Here is a 16,256-nt window from a genome sequence, read left to right on the forward strand (position 1 = left end):
CGACGGCGGGGACACGGGGGGCGGACACGCACCGCCTTGTTGCCCGGCAACGGGGGGAAAGGGGTGTGTGCGAAGGGCCCGCAGCGAGGACCAGCGACACGGCCTCTCCACAGCGTTTATTGCGGTTAATTCCACTTAACATAGATACAATCTGTACAAAATTCGTGTTCCGCACATTGCGGCAGTCATGACAAGCGGCGGGAGGGTGGTGGTGCGGGGAAGGCGGGAAAGACCCAGCCCTAAAGCAGCTGCCGGCCCTTGGCTCTCCTCCCAGCCTGTCCAGGAAAGGTTTTGGGGAGAAACCACACATCTCCAACAGGCACGTTACTCCTCCAGCGGAAAGCCTGAGTCGGCACCAGCCTGCAAAACGCTGTTTTGTTGCCGCCAACGGTGTTATCTGCCACCAACCACCACCTTTGCAATCAGCTCTGCTAAGGTTTACAAAACCACAAGGTGACTGAGTGACCTCTGGCTTGTCACACTGGAAGCTGCCAAGCCACCTCGCAGCACGCAAGCACTTTGCGGACAGCAGCGCGTCAGCTCCTTTGGCTATTTCAGCCAGCTCCAATCAAAACTCTGAAAGAAAAAGCAAGGAAACAGCTGAAGTACAGGAAATGGCTACTGAATATACATTTTGAGTCCAGAGGAGGCCACAAAGATGCTCAGAGGGCTGGAGCCCCTCTGCTGTGAGGACAGGCTGAGAGAGTTTGGGGCTGTTCAGCCTGGAGAAGAGAAGGCTCCAGGGAGACCTTAGAGCCCCTTCCAGTCCCTAGAGGGGCTACAGGAGGGACTCTTTATCAGGTAGTGTAGTGATAGGATGAGGGGGAATGGTTTAAGCTAAAAGACGGGAGATTTAGATTAGGTATTAGGAAAAATTTCTTTACTGTGAGGGCAGTGAGACACTGGAACAGGCTGCCACAAGAAGCTGTGGGTGCCCCATCCCTGGAAGTGTTCAAGACCAGGCTGGATGGGGCTTTGAGACACCTGGTCTGGTGGGAAGTGTCCCTGCCCACAGCACAGGGATTGGAACTTGATGAGTTTTAAGGTCCCTTCCAACCCAAACCATTCTGTGATTCAGATTTCCAAGCTGGTGACCAAAGGCTGCTCAGTACCCAGCATCTCTCTCTTCTCAAAGAATCAAGGAGCTGGGGGTGCTGGCTGACAGCCCCTGAACATGAGCCAGCAGCGTGCCCAGGTGGCCAAGAAGGCCAACAGCATCCTGGCCTGTATCAGGAACAGTGTGGTGAGTAGGACTAGGGCAGTGATTGTCCCACTAGTGAGGTTCCACCTCGACTACTGTGTCCAGTTTTGGGTCCCTCACTACAAAAGAAACATTGAGGTGCTGGAGTGTGCCCAAAGAAGGGCAACGGAGCTGGTGAGGGGTCTGGAGAACAAGTCTTGTGAGGAGCATCTGAGGAGCTGGGGTTGTTCAGCCTGGAGAAAAGGAGGCTGAGGGGAGACCTCCTCGCCCTCTACAACTGCCTGAAAGGAGGATGTAGCCAGGGGGGTGTTGGTCTCTTCTTCCAAGTAACAGGTGATAGGACAGTAGGAAATGGCCTCAAGTTGCGCCAGAGGAGGTTTAGGATGGATATTAGGAAAAATTTCTTCACAGAAAGGGTTACCAAGAATTGGAACAGGCTGCCCAGGGCAGTGGTTGAATCACCATCCCTCAAGGTATTTAAAAGACGGGTAGATGTGGTGCTGAGGGACATGGTTTAGTGGTGGGTTTGGCTGTGTTAGGTTAACAGACTCAATGATCTTAAAGGTCCCTTCTGACCTAGACAATTCTATGATTCTATGTTGCTCTAACAGCGGAAAACTAATCTCACCATTTCACCACTCGGTTTGCCCCAACAGAAAATGCCCCGCTACTTATTGCGGTGCTCAGGCATGGCACAGACTGTACTCGCTTTGGAAATTGCATTTTGTGCCTGCACAACTCCTGCTGCCAGCGTTCCTAGTGTGCCACGGGACATACTTACAGAGCAAGAACACAAATGAAAAAGAAAGGCTCGAAGTCAAATGTATGCAAGAATAGAGAAAAGGTTCTTATAGTTATTCATTTTTTTTTCCTCTGGTTTTCTCCAAGTGAACTGAGGAGGACAAGTCCCATTTTCTGCTGCTTTCCTGTTGCCTAAATTCTGTCCCCTGATGTGAGCAAAAGGGGAAAGAAGTCAAACATTACAAAACAGGTGCTGATCTGCAGAGTGTGATTCCACAACAACGAACAAGCTTTCTGGGCTAAAACATGCCAGAGACACATGCTGCAGCTTGGAATGAGATACGGGAGATGACAGAGACATGGATAATTAACAGGTCATATGCCAGTCACATGGCTTCACGCTCCTCTCCAACCACAGCCAGGAGACAAGACAAGATAGAAAATTGTATTATACAACTGATACCAACCCTGTCACAACTGAACAAAGACAAAGCATTCATCGACTGATGGATGAAGCCCAGGCTAAGCATAATTAAGGCTGTTTCCCCCACTAACATAATTACTTTGCCTTAATCAGTACCTAATTTCATTTCCCCCATTCATATTGCTCAATCCCTTGCTATTACAGTGTCATCTGCAACTTCCACTAATAAGTTTTCATTTCACCATCCCAAATAACTTACTAACTCTAGTAAACTTTCACTTCACTGTCTACTCTTATTCATAAACACTAGAACATTGAAATTTTTATGAATTAAAGTGTTTATAAGAGCTCCATTTCATCAACCACCTCCATTTCCCCAACCTTTTTCCTTGTTATTTCAGCAGTTACAACTAGTAAACAGCTTCAGCTTTTTTATCCCATGAGAACAGAAGTTATCCCTAAAGAGACCTTTAAGAAGCTTTTTGACAATTAGTGGATTTTTGACTTCTTCACAGGACTGCAATAAATTTGTGAGACAATCTCATGCTAACAGAAGCTGTATTGACTCTTCTCCATTGTAAAAAGGTCAATCTACATGCCTAATTGTCCTTTTCTAATTATATTTATACAGGTTATTCTATGATACAGCCCCTAAAATTATTGGAGAGCCTTTTCTAAAACACCAGTATTCTGTAGTGCACTTCATTCTTCTGGTAACTGGGTTCTTTTGAGCAGTAACTTCCTGGCCTCAATTAGTAGTTCAGGAACAGAGTTTCATATTGTGTCAAAACATCTGGACCATTGTTATTTACATTTGTCATTTCTTGTTATTTCAAATACCAGTTTGTGCAAAGAGCTGTCTTAGCACTCTTTAAAGCTTCACTTCTGCCCTAAGGAGAACTTCAGTGAATGATCAGGAAAGGGCTCTGGAAATGGGAGAACCCTGCTCATCCCAGGGCAGGGACACAAAGCAGGACTGTCTCCAGTAGAGAACGCAACCAGCATTCAGAGCAAGCTCTGCCAGCCAGGGGGTCTCACATAACAGCCTATTCCACCATGGAGACCGCTTGCCTGATGCTAGTGCCAAGTGCTACCTTCCGTAACAACCAGCATGTTAGCAGAGTCCAAGAGGGATGAGAGACACCACATGCCAGCCAGAGCGATTCACATCATCACAATGACCCTCTTTAAGGAGTTCTCCACACCCCCAGAGGACCCTGCTGTGGCTCGTAAAAATCAGGTCCTCAGAAATATATCAACAGACTTACCATCATGCTGTTGTTCTGCTCCTGTCTTGCCTCCTGCAAAATAGTGCTAAAGAGTTCAAGGTAATTCAGATTCTCTTCTATCACATGGACAAAATTTTCCCTGCAGGGAAGAGAAGGCATAAGATGACAGATTTAAAACACAAAGTAATAGCAACATCAAAAGGCTCCGTGCTGGGGGAAAAAAAACCCCAAAACCAACCAACCCCAAAACTGATTTATAGTTGTCTGCAATTGTAGGAACTACCTTGTAAGGCACAAAAACATGCCTTGAGGTGGCATCCTGCAGATCCCCAGCCTGGGAGTGTGGATTTGCACTCTTTCCCTGCAGAGGAACTGCACAAACCACCCTGAAATTCAGCCTGTACAGAACTTAGGAAGTGAGCTGAGTATGAGGGGCCTGAAATCACTGCCTGCTCCCCATAAGGTTTACATCTCTTGGCTCTTCATACAGCGCCTCATACAGTGAAGTCATGGTTCGAAGAGGAGCTATGAGGCGATCCAAAGGCACCTTGCTCAGGAAAGCACCTATTAAAAGATGATCACCCAACATGACTCAGAGGCGAGAATTGCCACGCAGCAGACAGAAAAGAGGAAGTGAAAAAGGTTGCTCAGGGTTTCAGAAAAATCAACTGACTTCCTGCAAAAACCTGCTTAGAAGATGTGTATCTTCAGAACCTAGGTATTCCCCTGACAATCCAAAAAGAAAGAGATGGCCAAAATGGTTTGATGCCAGTGTTCACAACCCCTGCCCCAGACTCCACAAAACCAGTACTGCTGTGGATTGAGGGCTGAGCAGCCTCTGAGGGGTGCCTTCCCTTCTGTTATACTGACTGGAAGTAAAATTACTAATGAAGCAAAGAGGAAAAACCCCTCAGCTCCTGACAACTCTCTTACTTAGCTAGGACTGGCTGAAAGAGAGGGGCCTTAATAACCGAATCCAACCTCAAGACAGAATAACATGACATACAAGAAATGAAAAGCACAGTGTTTTACCTAAGAGTGGTATGTGGAACTTGCTGAGGACCAGAAAGTGGAGGTTTCTGAATAAAGAGTTCAGCCTAATTCCTGAATTTTTACAGCATTAGTAACATATAAGCGACTGAAACGTTTTTTGGAAGGATAAAAGAAACCCCAGATATTGAACCAGATGGACTGCTTAGTACTGACCCTGACTTCAGACCTCCATCTGAATTAAGCTGTAAGAAGCACTAAATATGGCCTAGCTTACCTGGGACTCGCTCCAGAACCTGGGCAGGATAAGAAACTGCATTTTGGCTCAAAATCTCATTGCTGCATTTTGCTGTGGTGTGCCCAGAGGTAAGTTACTAAAATGCCCATCAGGAGCCGAAAAATGGCTACACTGACTTCTCTGCAGTGGCCTCCCCTCTCTCCTCCCCTCCTCTCCCAACAACTCTAACCTGTCTTCGGGAGTTGCCAGAGATGACAGAGGGTGAGGTACATTCCCTGAGGAGCTCTGTTGGAGCCATGTGACTGCTGGAGTTGAGGCTGTCCCTTCCAGACTGGAGCTTACCAGTGATCGAGAAGAGCTCTGAGTCTAGAAAAAAGAAATTAATCTACTGTCATGGACAAAGGAAGAATTTAGTCAGGCTTAATTATTTTGTATGCAAGACTCAAGATTAAACATAAGCACTGTTGGTAACGCATACGCACAATCTAGGCCATGCCTGTGGCTGGGAAGTCAGCTGATACAGTCCTTCACAGTTATGCAAATAGCTGGTACCAAATGTCTCTGCATGCAAGTCACCTGTGGTGTACACAACATGTCTTCTACCCTGAAGAACTAGGAGGCAATGCCATGTCCTAAATTGTGAGTCTCACACAGCAGCAACTCTCCTGACAGGGGAAAGACATACACGTTTCCTATGCTGACCTTGAATGTAGGCATGTGGAAATCAGATTGCTTCAGCTGTATAGTCACAATAAATGATGCAGAAAAAGCACCATAGTCTTAAAAACACCTTAAACTAACCAGAAAAGCACCTACTTCATTTTTGCAGCATTAAAATCATGATAGGTTTAATACATCAGGCTGAAGTTCACCTATCCAAGGGAACACCAATGCACACAGCATTGTGGTGTGGAGGAAGGAGGAGGAGCTGGAAGCCACCATTCTGCTAGAAAGCTACAACCTAGTTGCCAATACTGAAACCTGGTAGGAAGAATCCCATGACTAGAGTGTGGCTATTGATGGCTACAGGCTGTTCAGAAGGGACAGGCAAGGACGGAGGGGAGGAGGTGTTACCCTCTACATCAAGAAATGGATAGAGGGTGAAGAGCTGTCTCTGAAGGCACGAGGGACAGGGAGGTGATGCCAGACAGCATGGCTTCACCAAGGGCAAGTCCTGCCTGACCAACTTAGTGGCCTTTTATGATGGAGTGACTACATCAGCGGAAAAGGGAAGAGCTATGGATGTTGTCTACCTGGACTTCTCTAAGGTTTTTCACACATTCCCCCACATTATCCTTCTCTCTAATTGGAGAGATATGGACTGATGGGTGGACTGTTCGGCGGATAACGAATTGGTTGGATGGTTGCATCCAGAAGGTAGTGGTCAATAGCGTGAAGTCCAAATGGAGATCAGTGACAAGTGGTGTCCCTCAGGGGTCTGTACTGGGACCAGTACTGCTTAATATCTCGATCAACGACACAGACTGTGGGATCAAGTGCACTCTCAGCAAGTTTGTGGACAACACCAAGCTGAGTGGTGCAGTTGACACGCCCAAGGGACAGGATGCCATCCAGAAGGACCTGGACAGGCTCAAGAAGTGGGCCCATGTGAACCTCATGAGGTTAAACAAGGCCAAGAGCAGGGGCCAGCACATGGGTTGGGGCAAGCCCTGGTACCAATAGAGGCTGGGGGATGAAGGTATTGAAATCAGCCCTGAGGAGAAGGACTTGGAGGTGTTGGTGGGTGAAAAGCTGGACGTGAGCCAGCAATGTGCACTCGCAGCCCAGAAAGCCAACCATATCCTGGGCTACATCACCAGCAGTGTGGCCAGCAGGGTGAGAGAGGGGATTCTGCCCCTCTGCTCCACTCTGGTGGGACACCCCTGCAGTGCTGCCTCCAGCTCTGGGACCCCCAACATTAGGAGGAAATGGACCTGTTGAAGCAGGTTCAGAGGCAGACACAAAGATGATCAGAAGGCTGGAGCATCTTTGCTACAAGGACAGGCTGAGAGAGTTGGTGTTGTTCAGCCTGAAGAAGAGAAGGCTCCGGGGAGACCTTATAGCCCCTTCCAGTCCCTAAAGCGGGCCCTTCAGGAAAGCTGGGGACAAGCTTTTAAGCAGGTCCTGTTGCAACAGGAGAAGGGGTAGTGGCTTTAAATTAAAAGAGGGAAGATTTAGACTAGATATTAGGAAGAAATTTTTTACAATGACAGTAGTGAAACACTGGCATAGGTTGCCCAAAGAGGTGGTAGATACCCCATCCCTAGAAATATTCAAGGTCAGGTTGAGTCTGTGCAACCTGAGCTAGTTGAAGATGTCCCTGCTCATTGCAGGGGAGTTGGACTAGATGACCTTTAAAGGTCCCTTCCAACCCAAACCATTCTATGCTTCTATGATACACCCTCCAACAGTAGCCAACACTAGACATTCAGGGAAGGTAAGAACAAGGCAGATAGAATCATAGAATCATTCAGGTTGGAAAAGACCCTTGGGATCATCGAGTCCAACCATCAACCCCACTCTACAAAGTTCTCCCCTACACCATATCCCCCAACGCTACATCTCCTGTAGTCCAGCCACCAGTGATTTGCTGTTTGATGACTTCCTGGGGCCAAGGACTCCTCTACTGAGCTTCTTTTCCATTAATTTGTCTACCCCCTGTCAAATTTTAGCATCTCAAAGTTCCCTGCTCTACAGTAAAAATAAATAAATAAATAAATAAACCATTGAGTGGAAGTTTTCCCTTTTTGGTCTCTTCAGAGTTTCATTTGATGTCCCCTGGCTCCTGCTCGGAAGGAAGAGCAAACAAACAGTGCAAAAGCTACTTACACAAGCAATTTTCAACAAATGCCATATCTCCCTTTGTCTTTTGCCCTGCATCTGCATCACTGAGTTGTCAGCTTCCTTGATGTTATTTAGAGCGACTTCAATCTTTGGAAGCAAGTCAATGATCTTCTGCTTACAGCCCAAGAGCTTGCTATAATAAAAACCAAACACAAGGTTACTTTCCAGCTTATGTGGCAGTATGTTCTGGCAAAACCAAAAGCCTCACCTTGGGATTCAAGAACATTTCTGTAGGAACACCCCTTTCTCTTAGCACTGCACTGTGACAGCTGCAGGTACACAATCTCCAAGTCTGGACAGACCCCTGGACTTTTCCAAAAGTCCAGTTAAGACTGGACTAGGCAGATGACACTGCTATTAATACCCACAATACAAGCTCTTCTTATTTGCAAAGCAAAAATTGATCCTGATGACAACGGACAGCACAGCAACTCAACCATGGTATTTTATTCCTCTTCTCTGGTCTGTGTTGGTCTCTGTGAGCTGACCATAGCTAACAACTTACTTTGTGGGATCTACCACGCATAAGCCACACGTGAAAGTAACACTAAATCATGCTTTCCTGACTACTGAGATTTGCATAATGATATTTTTTCTGAGCTACTTGAAGAATTACTGAACTAATGAACAGATCACTGTGCTATCTTCTCATCTGTTACGCTATTTTTTTTTTCATAAGATTTTAATCCCAGCCTAAACCTTGGCAGAATTTGTCTCACTTTAAAGTGAACTCTTGGATGCTAACAGTACAAGCCATTACATTTTCCTCCCCTTCCCTATTAGCTATATGTCTTAAAAAAGTAAGTGGAAATTCAATACAGACACAAAGGAGCAGAATTCAATGCTATTTGAAATGTATACCTGTGGCTGGAGTTTTTGGACGCTGATCTCCATGGTTTTCCCTCTACTTTCCTGCTACAAAGCTACAAATGTCACAAGTTGCATTTGTTTGGGGTCTTTTCCTGCATAAAGTACCTGAGATGGCCGAAGAGCTCCTTGAGAACTCGGTCTTGGCTCTGTACTGTCTGCACAATGATCTTCACCATGTCCGTGCTGTCACTGTAGGCGTGATCTGGAAAGGCCATCAATCACTACATTAGTAAAATGCTCTTCAGCAAGGAGGCACTCTGGACACAAAAGCCCAGAGTCAAGGAAAGATCTGACTTAATGAGCGCAGCCAAACAAACCAAAACACAATGAAACATGTTAAAATCTCTCACAATCACTCATTAGGCACAGTTTTCCTTAATGTCTCTTTTCTCCGCATATACAATTCCAGCCACTCTTGCTGTCTGAATACTGTCTTCAATAAGGACTGAAGGCAGCTGTCAAATGCACAAGTAACTAAATCTTTCTGCTCACCAGTTACTATGGTCAGAACATAATAATCCCCAAACATGGGGCTCCATCCAGTATAATTAAGAGAGAGGAGGAGAGGGAGAAAAGAGACTGCCCTTGGGTTGGGGCGCTGACAGAGGAACAGTAGTTCTTCCCACCTCTGGAGAGAGTAAAGCAATAGTACCAGGTGCAGGAAAGAAGGTAGAGAATGCCAGAAGGTAGACGTGTTCAGGGCAGACGCTCCAAGACCAAAAACCATCTTAAGGTATTGCCTTGAGTCTGATTAACTTTAATACAATCATTTGTCTTTTCCTAAACAGTATTTTCTGGGTTTGAGTTCAGAAAAATTAGTCACAGGGTATGAGTGTGAAACAGTCTTTGAACCATCTCCTACCATACCTGGAGGTCTTGTTTTTAATTGCTTGTACAGGTCTATGGCTCTCTGTTCCCTTTAAAAAGAAGAGAATTAGTCACACATGGATCAACAAGCAGGTGACTCAAGAAAAAAAGCACTGCAACCAAGTTATGACTTGCTGGACCTCATACGTTGGAGCTGCCACCTTCCTCTACAGCCAGTATAAAAGTATGGCATTTGAGACACAGGGATGGTCTTTCTGTGATGGAAACGAACTCTTCCCTAAAAGCTATCTCTCTTTTCCTCTGATTATGAATTTTCTTCTCAGATAACTGTACCAATTGGAGGTCATTTTCAGTTTCAAATTTTCATGTGGCTCAGCCATGTTTTCTTTCCATGGTATCCTTAGTTATGAAACTTTATTTTTGTAACTATAGCTACTTCTGCACAACTGCCTGAGAAATTCTTTTTCCTGTTCTGCATTTTTTGCCTAAACTTTAGTGGTAATCTGCAAATGGAAAGAGAAAGCTGCATCACAAACAACAGGACAGTGTTTCTCTTCTTCCAGTTAAATAAATGTTACTTCTTTCAAATACTTCAAACGCAGCCAAACACTGAAGCTTCCACCCTTGAACAAATCTTCACTGCTCTGGATATAGGCTACTGCTGCAAGAGGTGGTTTCTCCATTCCACCACTTCCTGCCTTGTACACCAGTTCTGCTGCTCCTGCAGGGATGAAAAGCAACTTAGCTGATCTAGCTCTGCAAAGAGGGAGGCAGGAGAACATGCCAGGAATAGGCACGTTTCCTCCCAGGATATTCAAAGTCATTCAGAAGAGCTCTTATTAACAATAGATTTAGTGGCTATTGGTTGGCTATCTGATAATTGCCACTCTTTTATAATTGCCACTTGTGCTCTTAGCAACAGCCCAAATGACAATAATTGCTTTGTCTTTTTAAGATTAGTAATGCCCCTCAGCTCTTTCATATTTTAATACTTGTTAAAAAAAAATATTCCAGTTTCCAAACATTCCAAGTATCCATGAGTTGTTAATTATCCTTGCTTTGAAAACACACTGAAGATATTTAACAGGATTTTACAATGGTCTTGTAATTTTCTCACTCAATATTATAAAATCACTCTTCTCTGATGCGAAAAAAAAATCCTCTGCATTTTTCAGTTGAGACCAACAAGGGCCATCTTCTTCTAAGATGAAGTTTCATAGTCAGTAAAAGAGAAGTGTCCTGTACTCCCTCGCTGCGTTTCCTCTGTTTCCCCATGTTTATCCATTGTGCATTCTGCCCTAGAATGCTGTCAAGGGATCCTTCAAACTTCAAGAAAAATGAGAAACGTACAGCCACAATTGGTGGGATGTTCCCTTTTACCACCAGATGAAAAAAAAAAACCCTCAGACGATGAACTACACAAAACTTGTTTATGTGCAATAGAATCAATAAGCAAAGGACTTACAAGCTCTCCATAACCTCTCCTTGGCGCCTTGCATACGGACTCTTCTGAAGCTCTACAATCTCTGTGTGCAAAGCCATGATCTGTTCATCCAGATATCCTATATCTTCAGCCTAATAGGGACATGTAGTTACAAATCAAATTGAAGGAGGAAAGCAATAAAGTAAAGAACCCCAGAACACTTGTTCGGATAATAGGCTGACCCCATGCAGAGTTTAGAAGAAAAAAGCTCTCTGACCTGACTGCCACTACAGTAACTGAGGTTACTGCTATTATCTTCTCAGTGCATGATATCACCTAGATCCAAATCTCTGACAAACACACTGGATATGAAAAATCAGCTTCTTCATACATCCTCTCTGAGATGCATGCTGCACACACACCCCCTGTAGTGCTAGCAGGGAAAATTTTTTTCTCACACTTTTACAGTATGGACAGAAGGTGCTCTCACATTTTATCCTCTCGTATCTATTTTGGTTTGACATTTCTCCGGTATTTCACTCTGGTATTGCCTCCTCAAAGCAATACAAAAAATACCAATCTTATGCCAAGTTCTCGCAGTTAAGTTAGGTGAGGCAGCCAACAACAGAATTTCTGAGCGTGAGGATTAGGTATATGGTGCCAGACATGCACTGGAGATCCCCAGCATGGTTAAGAAAGCACTGGTCACCATAATGGGTCTTAGCGCCACAGACTGTGGGCAGAGATCCGTCTTCCTGAGAAAGTATCTGGACATATTTCAGCTTTTCCTTTCTGACCTGGGGCTGTAGAACCTGCAAATTGAACATTTGCCAGAATGCACCCCTTGCTGAAGCTGCAGAAGTACTTGGTAAGAGGCTTATAAATAGGATGTGACCTCCTGGCCAGAAAGCGATGTCTGTAGGTCTTGCAGGTAAAGAATAAAACACGATGATACAGAAGGAGCGAGAAACCACATCGTCAAAGGAGAAACAGATTGTGAGAGAAATGTGAAATAGACCCCGTTATCAAAAGAAATGTCCTTATCTGGAGCACCGTGACTCACTGTACAGCATAACTGTGTCTCTTGAATTCATAGAACTTAAACTGCCTGCTAGACAGACTGAGATACCACTGTGTATTACAGAGTAGAACATTTTCTAACCTGATAAATGGACATGGTGTACTATGCAAAGGCAGCTTGAAGACAGAACATAATTCTGGCAGTCCACAAAGTAAATATTTGTTGAGGTTTCTGGTTTTCTGGAAACAGCCTATGACAGCTTTGATTTACTCTGCTAGTAGCAGCCCCCCTTTTATCTTTGTTGCTTCCTAACAGGGAGCAACATGATCCCAAAACTGAAAGAGCTGAACAGGGAGGAATTCAGATGGGAATCCCAACTGCCCTATCTCCATCATATGAGCAAGCAGAATCCAGCCTCCAAGAACCTTTTGACTTAGATGAAGATAGCTAATGGATCCCAGAACCTGAACTACTCAGTCTATTCCTTCATGGGGAAAAAAAAATAGGCAATGTAATTTATTGTTCATGTTTCTAATGGTATATGGGATTTTTATGTGTTAATCACTGTACTCGGTGTTATTCTGTTTTCTGAACGCTCCCCTCTGAATGCCTCCCCCCTCTCAAGCTTTATTCAGTATATCCAGTAGAGAAGAAGAAACAGATTTTAAATGAACTCCGATTGTCCTAACTCTGTCCCTAGTTTTCACAGTTAACAGCTTATTCCTTACCTACAAAGGTCTGAACAGAACTAGAGGCAGAATTATTCTCTGACAAAAAGGCCTCTATTCTCCTCATCATTTTCACTGTAGACAGAATTAAAATGCTTATTCCCAGAAGATAAGAGATCGGACTTCTAAGCAGCAGATAAATTTCAACCAGCCTCTCACAGAACTAACTCTCCAAGAAACAGAAAGCCATTATGCCAGCTCAACTGTCCATGAATCACAAGTGAAAACACCTGTTAACTATTAGGACTACTCAAGAGTAAGAACTGGCTCTAGCTCTGCTCTAAATTTCTCAAGGATGACTCTTATTAAAAACTGATTTGCATATTTACTTGCAGAATACCAGAAATTTATGTCTGTACTCCTAAATGAAGTATGCAGTGATTTCAGAATTGCAGTAATAAGCAACTGGTATTATTTTTGTGCTATAAATCCAAGTAGGAAGACTCCTGGCTATAGCAACATCATTTCTTTTGGGTAATAAATAACGTGCCTTTATAGCCTACTTCCCTATACAGACAACTGAGCCTACTGACATTTGTGCTGGTTTTCTTTGAATCACTAGATTCAAACAACCTGCTGACTATTTCTTTTTTTAATGCATTTGCAAAGATATTCTCATTCCCACAGCAGGCAGGATCTGAAACACACTGCAGGCACAGGACAGTGGCACATACGACAAGAAGTTCCTGTCATGATACCCTTCACAGAGAGATAATGAAGCTCTTTTAATATACCTGTGCACACTGAGAGGCCTTCTCTTGCATCTCCTTCCACGCTTTGAGCATCTTTTCTGAAGCTTAAGAGAAGAGTTGTTAATTTATAAAAACATGCAGACACAAAACCAAAACGTGACCTGAACTTTACACACATCAGTTGAATTTAAACACAAAGAGCGTGACACTGAATCTCCAAGGAAGAGTTATGATCACAGAGAGACAGCAAAGTTGCAACTTAACAACTCCATGCTCACTTACAAATTGTTTGGTAGGATTTCACTGTTTGCAGTCACTGGCCTAAAATGAGTTTTAGTCTTTAAAGTCCACCACTAAGCTCAACAACTACCACTTTTGATTAAACACAGACTGTCCAAAACCAGTTCCCTGAGTCTTTCCATTTTCCACCATCATCCTTCAGCCCAGTCATAATTTTTGACTCAAGTTTTGGTTTTTAGTCATAACTAAGTGTAAATCTTACTATTCTCCCCTGAACAGTATTTTTAAGATCCAGACATTTCTGTGGTATTAAAACTGTAGCTGGTGCTTTTCCACCTCACCTCTCCTCCTGGCTCATGCTACCTCCTAATATCAAGCAGAGCAAGATCACTCCCTTCATGCTGTTCAAAACTATGTTTCTACATTCACCATGCCCGCTTGCTCTGCTACAGATGCTCAGTGGCCCTTCCACTGTCCATCAAGGGCAGCAACTCTGCTCTCCACTTTCTGCCTAGTGACAAGTCCAAATGAATCAGATGCTGAATGGATAAATAGAAAACATTTACATCACCAGTACTACTAATAATCGAATTTTCTTAGCTTGGTGTTCTCAGTGGGGAACGACCTGTTTCGCTGTCACTGAAGATCTCCAAAAACTTTTTATCTTCCTGCCTTTGCTTCTGCCAAACCCTTCTCCTGCATCTGCCCCAGCTAAAACATACCCATAAAGATGCTGAGGAACACAATGGCAGCTCCTGTATTTGTTTTCTTTCCATCCACAGCTCTTCATAGTCAGTCTGATCCTTTACAGGATCAGACAAGACACCCAGGCAAGTATTACACAATACGTACATATGCCATAAGCCATCTGGTCGCTGTATCTTTCCAAGTCGAGGCGAATGCTTTGATGAAAGAATTCCAGCTTTGCTTTCAGTTGCTGAGATGCTGACACCATATTGTTTTTCATTTTGATTAGGTTGGCGTTATACCGAAGAAGACTGAGCCTGAAGAATGAAACAAGAACAGCATATTAGCTGAAAAGCTGGACTTATGTGGCCAGTGCTGTCACATTACCTGAAGGAAAGGCACAGCTAGCAAAAAATGTTGTAAGATCCTTGGAACAGGGAGTCTCAGTGAGGTCATACACTCCATCTCACATCCTTAGAAGCTGCAGGCCCTCAGAAAGCAAAAAAGAAAGTCCTTCTTCATTTCCCAGTTTTTTTTGCCAAGCCCAGTTAAACAGTCTTTGCAGTGTAGTGTATTTCTTAGCATTTACTGTAGTACACGTTGCCCCTGCTGAATGCTGGCACCATTTTTATCACTTGAGAAATATGACACTGCCCATTCTGTGACTTAGCCATGGGACAAAACCCTACAAATATAACAAACAGTTCCACTCATTCTGCCACTTGTGAAACAGCTATGCTGGGCTGCATTAGGAGGAATGTTGCCAGCAGGTCGAGGGAGGTGATCCTCTCCCTCTATACAGCACTGGTGGGGCCACACCTAGGTCGAGTTCTAGGCTCCCCAGTACAGCAGACATATGGACATAATGGAAAGAGGCCAATGAAAATTATTAATGACACACCAGAAGGCTGTGCCACCACACAGAAAAACCTGGACAGGCTGGAGCGTTGGGTGGAGAAGAACCCAATGAATATCAACAAGGGCAAGTGTAGGGTCCTGCACCTAGGGAGGAATAACCCCACGCACCAGTAAAAGTTAGGGGTTAACCTACTAGAAACCACCTCTGTAGAGAGAGATCTGGGAGTCCTGGTGGACAACAAGTTGACCATGAGCCAGCCATGTGCCCTTGTGGACAAGAAGGCCAATCATCTCCTGAGGTGCATTAAAAAGAGTGTGGCCAGCAGGTCAAGGGAGGTCATCCTCCCCCTCTACTCTGCCCTGGGGAGGCCCCATCTGGAGCACTGTGTCCAGTTCTCGGCTCCCCAATTCAAGGCAGACAAGGAACTACTGGAGAGAGTCCAGCAAATGGCTACGAAGATGATCAGGGACTGGAGCACGTCTCTTATGAGGAAAGGCTGAGAGACCTGGGCCTGTTCAGCTGGAGAAGAGAAGACTGAGAGGGAACCTCATCAACGTTTATCAGTATCTAAAGGGTAGGTGTCAAGACGATGGGGCCAGACTCTTTTCAGTGGAGCCTGGTGACAGAACAAGGGGCAAAAGGTACAAACTGGAACACAGGAAATTCCATCTGAACATTAAGGAAAAAAACTTATTTCCTTTGAGGGTGGCAAAGCCCTGGAAGAGGCTGCCCAGAGAGGTGGTGGAGTCTCCTTCTCTGGAGACATTCAAAACCTGCCTGGATACATTCCTGTCCAACCTGCTCTAGGTGACCCTGCTTTGGCTGGGGGTTGGACAAGATGATCTCTGAGGGTCCCTTCCAACCCCTACCACTCTTTGATCAAGGGACTGGAGCACCTCTCCTATGAGGTAAGGCTGAGAGAGCTGGGACTGTTCAGCCTGGAAAACAGAAGGCTGACTGGGGATCAAAATTTACACTGAGTTGAGGGTGCACAGAGAATGGAGCTAGGCTCTTTTCTGCAGTGCCCCATGACAGGACCGGAGGCAATGGGCAAAAAATTGAAACACCGGAGATTCTGTCTGAACATGAGGAAACTTTTTTACTGTGAGGGTGACCAAGCACTGGAATAGGTTGCCTAAGGAGGTTGCAGAGTCTCCATCTTTGGAGGTATTTAAAAGCCACCTGAACATGTTCCTGGGCAACAAGCTCTAGGTGACCTTGCTTGAGCAGGGAGGTTGGAC

The 16,256-nt window shown here is 44.7% G+C and overlaps 1 protein-coding gene across 1 annotated transcript in view; it reads right to left on the reverse strand.

Moving 5' to 3' along the window:
• Positions 1 to 101: 101 nt before the first annotated feature.
• Positions 102 to 16,256, reverse strand: part of CHUK (component of inhibitor of nuclear factor kappa B kinase complex) — a 33,688-nt gene continuing 17,533 nt past the window's right edge. Inside the window, exons 13-21 of the mRNA XM_074155205.1 lie at positions 14,322 to 14,473; positions 13,272 to 13,333; positions 10,831 to 10,940; positions 9,405 to 9,454; positions 8,643 to 8,739; positions 7,653 to 7,800; positions 5,053 to 5,189; positions 3,635 to 3,734; positions 102 to 576 (exon numbers count right to left, since the gene is read on the reverse strand). Coding sequence (XP_074011306.1) covers positions 550 to 576; positions 3,635 to 3,734; positions 5,053 to 5,189; positions 7,653 to 7,800; positions 8,643 to 8,739; positions 9,405 to 9,454; positions 10,831 to 10,940; positions 13,272 to 13,333; positions 14,322 to 14,473 — 883 coding nt within the window. The 3' untranslated portion in view covers positions 102 to 549. The remainder of the gene's footprint in view (positions 577 to 3,634; positions 3,735 to 5,052; positions 5,190 to 7,652; positions 7,801 to 8,642; positions 8,740 to 9,404; positions 9,455 to 10,830; positions 10,941 to 13,271; positions 13,334 to 14,321; positions 14,474 to 16,256) is intronic.

This window comes from Numenius arquata, chromosome 10 (assembly GCF_964106895.1).
Source record: "Numenius arquata chromosome 10, bNumArq3.hap1.1, whole genome shotgun sequence".
NCBI lineage: Eukaryota > Metazoa > Chordata > Aves > Charadriiformes > Scolopacidae > Numenius > Numenius arquata.